Genomic DNA, 12,296 nt, shown 5'->3' with positions numbered 1-12,296 from the left:
CCCCCCCAAATTTTAAGAAAATCTAAAAAATATTTTCATGGTCTATGGAAGTCAATGCAAAATTATTAAATTCCATTTTATAGATTTTAAATTCATATTATTTTGTTAGCATATCTTATCACTCATGGACAAAAATACCACGGGTGATAATACTGGAAATCATAAATAATAATAAGTAATTATAAACCTTTCGATAACGATCGCCGATCACTAAAGAGCTGCACAATATAATATTATATACACATTATTTTGGGGTGATGTCTGATTGTTGCTCATTTTTTAATTGTTCGGCTAAGCGAACCACTATTCTTAAAAACAAAATTTTAGAAATAAAACCAAATGTTCAAGCTACAAAATTAAAATCACTGTGTGAAAAAAAATGGGTTTTACGTCATGAATCGGTTTTGCTATTTAAAGAATTTTTGGAGCCCATTGTTGCTGCATTGGAACAATTACAAACTGAGGGAACACGTGGAACTGACTTAACTAGAACTAACGGTATGTTAAACTGCATATATGTAATTTTAATTTTATTGTAGCAGTTAATATTACAAGTAAATTATTAGGATATACATATAATTTGTCACAATACTTACAAAAGTCAAATTTAGATCTAGCTACAGCTCTTAAACAAATAGAAACCATAACATTAAAATTTCAAAAAATGAGAGAAAATTGTTCAGCTGTATTTGGTGATATTTACAAAGAAGCAAAAGCAGTTACAACATTATTAAATGTCGAGGAAAAAAACCACGAATATGTGTCAATCAAAGATATCGATCAAATATTCCACATTGTTCCACTGAAGAATACTATATGAGAACTATTTTTATCCCCCACTTAGATGATTTAATTTCATCTTTAAATGATCGTTTTATGACTCAAAAAGAAACTATTATTTCGTTACAGTATATTTTACCTTCTCTTTGTATTAATAAATCATTTTTATTTATTCGTGAATCAGTTGATTTTTACATGGATGATTTGCCAGGTTTTAAAGATACAGTTGAGGCTGAGTATGATTTATGGATATCTAAATGGACTTCAGTAGAACCATCGTCAAGACCTTCCACCTCCACAGACGCTTTAATTTCTTGTGATAAAACTCTATATCCCAATCTCTACCAACTGCTGAAAATACTTGCCATACTTCCCGTGTCAACTGCATCAGCTGAACGCAGTTTTTCAACATTGCGAAGATTAAAAACGTATTTGAGAAACTCAACTTCAGAGAATCGTCTTGTTGGTTTAGCATTACTAAATATTCATAGAAATATTTGTACAACGGACGATATGGTTTTAGACAAGTTTGCCAATAGTGGACGAGCTAGACGATTAAAACTTGTTATATAGTACCTACCTAATACCTACATTGTATTTGTATACATTGTGTTTTAAATCATTAAATATTATTTTTTTTGTTTTACTGTGTTACTATGTTTATAAATGTTCATCAGCCCCTCCCGAAATAAAATTCTGGATACGCGCCTGTCTAACTTATCCTCTTCTGACGGTAGCCTCTGGAGAGAAACTAATAAACTCTTGAAATATAAATATAGTTTTCCATCAATAATCAAAATCGACAATTTTATTGCTATAATTGATGAGGACAAGGCTGAGACGTTTCGGCAACATCTAGCGGAGATATTGAAGCCACATCCCGACATAAATAATCCAAACCTCACCTCTATGATAATACAGTACTTAGATTGTCCCATGCCACTTCATATCCCTGAAAAATGTTTAACCCCGAATGAACTAAAAACTACAATACAAAAGTATTCTACCAAAAAAACACCAGGCTTTGATCTAATTACTGCAGAGGTTGCTAGATGTCTTCCGAAAAAAGCTATCCTATTCCTTACCTATTTATTTAACGCAATCTTACGACTCTCATACTTCCCAATTCTGTGGAAATTTTCAAACATAGTCACGATTCCTAAACCAGACAAACCACCTGATCTGCCTTCCTCGTACAGATCAATAAGTCTGCTACCTTTTCTAGGTAAGATATTAGAAAGACTGATGCTTAAAAGACTATTACCTTACATGTCTATGAACAATATATTACCTGACTCGCAATTTGGTTTTCGCTCAGCGCATAGTACAATACACCAGGCACATTGATTAGTTGACGCAATCTCGTATTCCCTAGAGAAAAAGTATTATTGTACTTGTGCCTTTCTCGACATTAGCCAAGCGTTCGATAGAGTTTGGTACGAGGGATTACTTTTTAAACTAAAATAATTTCTCTCCCCCGGTTTATTTTTATTAATTAAGTCTTATATAAGTGATCGCCATTTCCAAATCCGTTTGGTTCTTCAGTATCCAAAATTGATAAAATCTTAGCTGGAGTTCCCCAGGGTGGAATTCTCTCTCCCTTTCTTTTTAATATCTACAATTCTGATCAGCCTATCTCCCAAAATACTACTGTAGCGGAATACGCGGATAACAAAGCTATCATATCATTTGACAAAAACCCTATTACTGCCTCAGAAAATCTTCAAACTCATCTCAACCTAATGTCAGAATGGTACAATGATTGGCGCATTAAACAAAATCCCAATAAGTTTGTACATACAACATTTACTCTATGCCATTCCATTTGTCCAAATGTCTATTTACATAACATACTTATTCCCACATCTGACTCAGTTAGATATCTAGGACTAAACTTCGATAAGCGCCTCACTTGGAACAGCCATATCCGTATAAAAAGACTTGCCTGTCTTCGCAGACTACAAACGCTACTCACAAATAACAAACACTCCAGTTTAAAAATTAAAGTTCTTATATATAAAACACTACTCAAACCTCTATGGACATATGGTCTCCAATTATGGGGCACAGCAAAAGCGTCCAACATTAACAAAATTCAGCGATTTCAGAATATTGCTCTTAGGAAAATTACTAATGCTCCACCCTTCGTTTCTAATTACACTATACATAATGACCTGTCAATTAAAACCGTGACAGAAGAAGCTACACGTTTCTACAAAATCCTTCATGCCCGAATACAAACCCACCAAAACCCACTCATTAAAAACCTATCCACGCAAACATTACCTGGCAACCCCAGGCGTCGCTTAAAAAGGAGCTGGTGCCGTGACTTACTAGGGAACTAATATCAAAAATTAAAACAAACCAAAAAAAAAAAACAGTATACGTAAACATATAGCTAGCTTCATACAACTCCCAGTCAAGTGCCACTAATGAGTGGCTTCTTAATCACGTACTCATGTATTATTTTGTTTTTCTTCTAACCCTTATCAAATATGCTAATTGTGCATAATTTGTACAGATTGTATATAATATTGTGTAAAATAAAAAAAAAAAAGTAATGAATAACTTTTTAAATACTTTCAGCATGAAGTATTTTGAATGGTATTTTAAATACTTTTTTTTGTATTAAATACTTTTTGGTATTGAATACTTTGATTTTTATTTCGAACATTTTATTTTTATTCGAAATAATTGGTTGGAAAAATATTATTGTCAACTACAATATTAGAATAATAGTTTTATTTAACATTCTGTATTTCTGTGTTAGCCGAAGACCAATTAATGTTTGTGAAAACCAGATTTCTAAAAAAAGTTATTGAATTTTGAATAACAATATTCCCTTTAAAACTATTAGATAACTATTAGATTACCTACTACCTATGTGTTTATATTACGATAATTAGAAACCCACTTTAAAAACCAAAAGTATTTGAAAAGTATTCCAAATACTTTTTCAAAGTATTTTAGTAGTATCTTAAATACTTAAAAAAATGTATTTGAGTATTTACTCAAGTACTTTTTAAAATTATTCTTTACAGGACTGGTTATACGCCGTATAAGCAGTTTAAAAGAAGGGAGCCTATGGGCTGCCTATGGGAGCTAATGGGCTATTAGGGGGTGCAAGTGGGTGACATGTCATCCCTTCCAAATGTAAAATAATAGTAATATTTTAATTGTTATTACTTAGTTTTTATTAATAAACTATTTTTACTGATGATAATATAATACTACAAGACATATTTCATAGGTACCTACCACGGATTAATATACTGGATACACAACGATGCATCTTATCAATGCTGTTGTTATGAGTCCGCCCCACAGATATATAATAACAGATATATAATATTGTATTATATATCTGTGGTCCGCCCGCTTCTCACGTATTATCACCATTGAACTATATGATAACGTTATCATATAGTTTGTGGCGATACAGGGCCCGTATCACCACTTTGCACCCACTCCACTCGTTACCATCCGCTGCGCGGTACCAATTATTTTATATTCGTGATTTATTTTATTTTATACAACTTCTGTGATTTTTATATTTATATTCTTTTGTTAACTCGATCTCGCGTCTCCCATTGGCGACGCCATGCCACTCGTCCTGCGACAGGTACGACGCGGCCGGACCACCGGCCGGCTTCGTTCTCTTTGCTCACAGCCCTCGACCGAACCACACGTATCCGAAGTAATTCGCTCTCTCTCGACGCCATGTCTTCCGACGCACCGACCAGCCGAATAGCGATACGACCTCGAACGGTTATCGCAGCGACCTCCGCTTGTCACGTCCCCGAACCCATGTTCCGACGGCGACTCGTCTCACCGACGTACCGACGCTCCCTCGATCGCGTGTGCATCGAGCACCCACGATTCCGTAGACACGAACGACCACGCAACCGCCCTAATATGTACCTACTTACTCTCGTACTGCGTACGACCAACGTACATGTTATGAAGCTCTTACAATAAACGATCTCGACGCAACGCGTCACATAAATTCAGTGTTCTATTTATTCAGCACCTAAAACCTGTGTACCTATACCTCTCTGCTACGGAGTCTGATAAGAAGCGTATGTTGGTAAGTGCGGTTGCTAACACTGCAGCAACGACACCATCTTCACACCACCGGTAACCGCACTTGTACTACAAGTTCAATGATTATCACAGGTTCGTTTCGTATCCAGTATATTAATCCGTGGTACCTACGTCGTTTATCTACTTTTTAAATCTATTTTCTGTTACATATTTAATAAAAGCAATTTTGTTAGTTCTTAGTTTTTTTTTATGATATTGTCACCCTTTACATTACTAAGGGCCCATATTACAATAGTTGAACTCCGGTTAAACCACCGAGTTCGGCCGGTAAAATCAGTGGTTCAAGCGTAGCCAAGGTTTAAACTATGATTGTAAAACGGGCCCTTAAATGAAATGCTCCAGGAATTTTGTTCGCAACATCTAAAGATTGAGGTACGTTTAATAAAGTTTCAACCTTAGATCATATCCAATGGATAGAATCATATGAACAATTTATGAAGCCAACATAACTGTAGCACCTCAGTGATATGCGCACGCGCGAGGTCTCTTATCAGTTTTCACTAATGGCGCCGAGTGTTGCAGACACGCAGTTAAGATAAACTGTCGCGCAAGCGCAGATGTCACAGGTCCTAAAGTTCCTACAGTTATGCACTTATGTTGGCTTCAACTCATTTCATACGCGTAACATGTTATGACTCCATCCATTGTATATGATCTAAGGTTTCAACTGAATCAACATTAATCTAGTTAATAATGATGTACATAGTTTTTATTCCTGCTTTAATAAATATATATTGTACCGACTACAGTTAGTAAATATATAGTGAAATATTTTATATTACTAAAAATTGCTCTACACTGAAGTTAAGTGTAGGCAGGGTGGATTTAATTGTGTTGGACCTTGAGCGGGATATAAATTGTAGGAGCCTTTTCAAATAATAAACAAGACTTTAGTCTCTAGTCTCCACTGTATAAAACTTTGTCAGTGGTCCTTGTATACCTTTAAGAGCACGAGCCAGTGAAACTAAACTTGTTAAGATAATATAATAGTGGACGTCGATAAAGTGCAGCCAATGTCACAGATAATATCGAAAATTTTGACTTATATATGTTTATATATATACTTATATAAAAATTTCAGTAAATGATTTATTTACATAAAAATATCAGTCGCTCGTCCGCCAGTGGGGTACGATAATTATACTGTTACATTCTTTGACTAATATTGAGTTTCAATTAATTGAAAAAGTAGTTATATTTACCATCTACGTATAAAGTTATTTAAAGTTATTTAAATATGTATTGTTATCGCAAAATATTATTATTATCAACAAAAATATCAGCTAAGTTTTTAAATATATGTATATTTAGTAAATACCGACCGGCTATACCAGCTCCGTCAATTTCCAATTTCCATAATGGTCACTACATCGCACTATATTAAAGATAGTAAAGGTAATACTATCTTTAATCGTGCTACATCGATAAACTACCGTCTATTATACTGTTAACGTGACAAAGAACCTCAATACATTTTATTGAGATTTGCAATTTAACAAAAACAGTGTTAATTAACCCACTCGACGATAAAGAGATAGAAAAAAAAGAAGACTAGACGTCTAGACAAGACTTCATAATAAGCTTAGGGGAGTCACCTCTCTACATTCTCCCGGCTGGTCCCACGTGCGGACGAGTACAGACTGTACAGTCGATGGCGCGTTTGCTCGCGGTTGAGTGGTGACGAGTGACGACCATCGCGTGGCGGAGGACGGTTGACGGCCAGTGACTGCCGACTAGTGCGCAACGACGATGTGCAAGTGCTGAAGGCGAGATTTGTGACGACGTTAACACCTCAACAGTAACCAAAAACATTGAGCGAGCGAAGACAGCGACCGGAGGCGTGACTTGACCGGCGAGATTACCACTGGACAAAAAAGAAAGAGAATCGGCGGAGACCGCACCGCGATCCTGATACTCTCCGTGATTTTCACTCGGGCAACCCGACTCGGCCGCGTTTGCGGCCGTTGCCATGTCGAGGAGCCACGCACCGCCAAACGTCCGTGTTCCTATAGTATGTTTATAGCTCCATCACTCACACGTCGTAGTCTCCGCCATCGCCGTTACAAGTCGTCTTCGTGCACACTGCAATTTATAAACATCGCATTGCCGCTAGGCGCCGTCACCGCCGTCCGACACTCGCTGATCCGTCAGATGGTCTCGCGTGTCGACGGCAATCGCGAGAGCGCGACGCCATCAATCGCGATCTCGTCGTTCCGCGGGTGACTTGCAGAGAACGTATAGTGTGAGTTACCACCCCGGACACAGTGTACTTTTTCATGTACCACTCCCCGAGTCACCACCATCTTGTATGGTGTTCTTCAGCCGAGACGCAAGGGCCGGTAGTCTGCTGGCCAGTGACCGGTATTGCGGATATCCGCAAATACGCATGTTGTCGGAATATTAGATGTCTGACAAGTGACAGTCCAGACTCCAGACCTCCCGGTTCCCCGCACTCATCCGATTTCTCTGCGACGACTGGCTGCATCCCGACGTCCAAGGCTACGGCCACTACCGTGTCGCGCTGTCACCGCGGTTCACCTGTAGACTGTAGTCAGTAGTCAGTAGTGCAACCCGTCCCCACAGGCCACAGTGGTTCGGACGATTCACAGGGCTGTACCAGAGATTCATCACGGGTGATTGCAGTGCCTTGGGGAAGCAGATTAACAAAACGGGCTCTGGTGGAAAAAAATGTTTGCCTTCTGATTCGGGATGTATAGAAATAGTGTTATGTTGGTTATTTTACTTTTTATAATAAATTAATTTTGTTATAGAAACTACCAGAAAGTCACCGCCCATGTTGTTGATAACCACCTCTTCGTTCTTGTAAATTGCAGGTATCGTTGTATCATATTGTCCGAATAGTTCAGCTGCTGACAACCATAGATAAAAGATGACAACAGTGCATGGATAGCAATTACGTTGAAAATTATTGTTCGTCGTTAATCCACACTAGTTCCATGAAAAATGTTATATATATATTTATATAACTTATTGGTTTCAAATTGTAATATAGGTATAACCATAGGCGCAAATAGGGGGGAGCTTTAGGGGCTAAGCCCTCCCAAAAATGTCCATAGCCCCCCTCAAACATTTCCTACAATTTGTTTTAAGCTTATTCTCAAAGCAAGGCTTTAGCCCCCCCAAATCCCAAACGCTATTTGCGCCTATGGGTATAACTGTTATAATTAGGTACCTAACATTGTTTTGTATTTGTTTCATAAGTATCGGGGATCTATAGAACATTCTCGAATACTCCCTGACAAAATTATTAGAAATAATATAATGACGTTTTACACGTTATAACACTATAAGCACAGCATTTCCTAATCTAAGATCCAAAAATAAATCCAGGGTAAATTCGACAAATAATAATTTTTACTAGATATGCAGAGCTTCCGTGATGTCATATTGATATTATAATAATATTGTGAATTTGTGCTTTGTGCAGTGTATAAATTATTTTCATAAAATGAAATAAAATAAAAATTCAAGTGATTTAATACCTAAGAAGTAATTATCTTTTATTCTTTTATAGTTATTTGAGAAAAACGTATTTTCATCGATTTAACTGATTTTCTATTTACTGGCTTGTATAGTCTTTACCTATTAGTTTTATTAGTAATGAGTAATATTTAGTTAAGGTAGATTATGAACCTTTATTGTTTACCCAACGTTTGTTTATGTTGTTTGTTTATTACATTCAAATATTCATTTACATTTGCAATGTTATATTCTTATAATTGTACATTTGACATATTAAAACAAGTTAGCTTAGTGCTTTAGTCACATTTTTTTATATTGTTTTTCTTAACCTCTAAAATGACAAAATGGTATAGTAGCACAGAATTATTAGTTATTCTGTGATAGTAGTAGGTATGTAATAAATCTTATCATATTTCTTATCAATATAATTATCCAAACCCCCAATTTTAGTCAATAGTAATAAAAAGTCTGAAACCGATTTTGAATACCATAAAAAAATACATTCATCGTTCCACTCAGAATCTAAAATCGAAATTAATATTTATTTATATTTGAAATAACTTTTTTTTTTTTTTATTGAACAAAAATGTATATTTACAATCTTTATTTACACGTTATACAATAGTTCAATTTAATGTGGTTTGATTGATGAGAGGGGGAAGTCACCCAATGGAAAATTGAATAACATACAAATTTAAAACCTATATTCAAAATCAAAAAAAAAATTAAAACCGGTATTCAAAATTGAAATTAAATGGAAAAAAATTTAAATCAGTTATCAATATAGAAATCAAAATCGAAATTTATTTTTTTGATTACAAGCCCTGAAATAAATAATAATAATACTATGACTTTTGACGTCTAACTAACGTTATATAATCCCTACCCATATGACCATATAATATTATGTGTATACCTCGAAACGCGTTCAATAATATCATTATTATTACGGTCGATCGCACAAAAACTTCTAGATTCTACTACAACTAGAACACTACTTATATATATTTCAATATTTGAACACATATTACACATATAAATACATAAGAACAAAAATACCTATTATTTTTTATTGATGGAAATCACGCCATCACGGTTTAAGATAGAATAACATTAATACATTATACACGACAAGGTTAAACGACAATGTCTGATATTTCGGCCGTAGAGATTCTTATAAAAATATGAAAAACTCACTGTCTCATGGCGCGATCTACTAAATTGCCACGATAAACCTAATTATTTTTATTTAGTTAAATAATAATGATATAATAATTATTATTATAGAACCTACTTCATAATAATAATTTCTGATTGAAAACGTAGATTAACTTTACAATGTATTTTTTTTAACAATGTTTTTGTTTCGACATTTATTAGCTTTTCAATCTAATACCTATATTATGAAGACATAAAGTCAGAAGTATTAACCAATTTTACAAAGAAGTACGCCAGTTGTTAAATTAACAGACTTGTTTTAATTCCAAACCAAAACAGATTACAAGAAGGGAACAATAGCACGAATAATAGGTAATTAATTAATATATAATTAATTCACAATAAATAATTTATTATTATAATATCATGGTTTATAGAATTGGCTGACACGAATTAAGATATCCTTTATCTCTTTTTATGTGTATGGCCATTGCTATATTCTGTTGTATGAACACAGTCTCACAGAATAGAATTTTAGCTAAATAGTAAAATACTAATAATTAAAATGTCGTCTGGAAATCTTGCTTTTGGCGTAAAGATTTAGTGATAGGGCCAGTGGCGTAGCCAGGATTTTTAAATGGGAGGGGCTAAACACTTTTTTGGGCAGCTAAGGTAAGAGAAGATTTGAGAATTCACATTCAATTATATTAGATTTGAGGTACATTACACTAACACCACAACCTAAACTATTTTCTTCAAAATTGGTTCCAATATTTGGCTGAACCCATATTTGGTTATCCATATTTGAATAGCCTTAGCTGATGGTACCGAATCATGGCGTTTAAGATTAAAATGAAGACGAAATCCACGCTGTGCGGCTACGTAACTGTCATTATTTTTGTAAAACAATTTTATCGCATAAGCACGTTGCTTACCACTCCACTGTTCCATGTTTACTAAATGGCATTTTTATCGCATAAGCATGTTGTTTACCACTCCACTGTTCCATGTTTACTAAATGGCATGTTGTCTTAGAACTATTAATAATATTATTGAGAATTCTTATTTTAATTACTAGTCAGAAAATCTATTTTCAAAATCGGCTGTTTCAGTGCCCCACCCTGTATATTTCGGTACATTTTAGATTCTGAGTGAACGATGAATGTATTGATTTTACATGTGTGTTTATTTTTTTTGTGTGTCATCACCTTTTAGGACAGTTAAAGTGCTTGGTTTTTCTTCAACAGTATCTTTTCTGATAGGAAAGTGAATCTAGTTGGTACTTTGGGGGGGGGGGGTCAAAAGTAAAAATTTTCCAGTAGTTTTCAAAAGCGCCGTGAAAAACAAAAGAAAAATTAAGGAAAAACGGGAATTTTTAATTAAAATCTGTTTTCGAGAAAATTGATTTTGGTTTTTGGTGCAACAACAACATTTTGGTTTTTGGTGCAAATGGCCGTAATTATAATAGGTACATGAAATTTTGACTGAATGTTTATATTAGCATTTTCTTTACACCATACAATTTTCCAAATATTTTGACTTATTTTGAGCTCTTTACGGACATTTTCAGTTTCCAATTGTATTAGTCTTTTTTTCTATGAATATCAATAAAACTTTATTTGTTGAGTAAAAAAGCTTGAAAATTAAATACAAGTCTCCTACTATATTGTTACAATGACATTTGAAAAATATTAAAAATCCTTAGTCACATGTGACTATAGTCAACTATAGTCAACTGCAGTTTTTTTTTATAAGCATTTAAAGTTCAAATCTTGATAAAATACAGAAAAATCACGAAAATTAGCAAATTATTTTGAGTTGAGATTTCATAAAAATGTTTCTTTTTAAATGTAAGATTTGAAAATGTAATACAAAATTATTCATGAGTTTGTCTACCTTTATCGAAAAAAAATGTCTACAATCAAATTAAATTTTTATGAGCGTTTGAAATTCATATTTTTACAATATGATTATAATGTTTTTATTTTCATTTTCTATACACCAAGCTATTTACAGACATTGTCAGTTTTCAATTTTTTTAGTTTTTTTTTTCTATAAATATCAATAAAATTTTGTATGTTGGGTAAAAAAGCGTGAAAATTTAATGCAAAGCTCCTGATACGTTGTTACAATGAAAAATATTAAAAATACATGGGCACAATTTGTTTTATAAGCATTTAATGTTCAAATTTTGACAAAATTTATCAAATTTAAAATTTAATAATTATTTTGTAGTTAAAAATTTACAAAATGTTCAACTTTTATAGCTAGAGATTAAAAATTTAAAACAAGGTTCCACGTAAATGGGTTATATATAAATTACTCTATTCACAATAATATCATAAAATATATTTATTAATATCATAGACCGTTGATTGACCGTTTTTGCTCAGAATCATTTTTCTTATACAATGATATTATATCATTGAATTCAGATTTAACACAATCCATTACAGTGACCCACTTGAAAACTTATGTACAGCAGAGCGACACCCACCAGCCCACCTTTTTTTTATTGACGATTACAAATTACTATTGTAATCTGAATGTCAGCAGTAGAACCACATGAGGCTGGGCCATAATAGTAGGTACTGGAATTAAAATAATAGATTTTATAACCTAGAGCTTAAGTTTTTTTGTATAGGAGTTTAAGGTCAGAAAAAAAATCACCTTATTAGTTGGTTGGTTCATAGAAATAATTAGGTACGTCAAATGAGTAAATATACTAGTTTATGATCTTCCGGAATATTACTAACCTCACGACCTTGCAA

At 33.9% G+C, this 12,296-nt stretch overlaps 1 protein-coding gene across 1 annotated transcript; it reads left to right on the top strand.

Moving 5' to 3' along the window:
* Window positions 1-975: 975 nt before the first annotated feature.
* On the top strand, window positions 976-1,353 carry LOC103308510 (52 kDa repressor of the inhibitor of the protein kinase-like). Its single transcript, XM_008181968.1, has one exon. The coding sequence runs from the start codon at window positions 976-978 to the stop codon at window positions 1,351-1,353; it is 378 nt and encodes a 125-aa protein (XP_008180190.1).
* Window positions 1,354-12,296: the final 10,943 nt, after the last annotated feature.

Source organism: Acyrthosiphon pisum, chromosome A1, assembly GCF_005508785.2.
Source record: "Acyrthosiphon pisum isolate AL4f chromosome A1, pea_aphid_22Mar2018_4r6ur, whole genome shotgun sequence".
NCBI lineage: Eukaryota > Metazoa > Arthropoda > Insecta > Hemiptera > Aphididae > Acyrthosiphon > Acyrthosiphon pisum.
Note: the sequence above shows the minus strand (reverse complement) of the source record. Positions and strands in the feature narration are given on the sequence as shown.

Coding starts and splice junctions, on each gene's coding strand:
- LOC103308510 (XM_008181968.1), top strand. CDS start 976: ATGGATGATTTGCCAGGTTTTAAAGATACAGTTGAGGCTGAGTATGAT.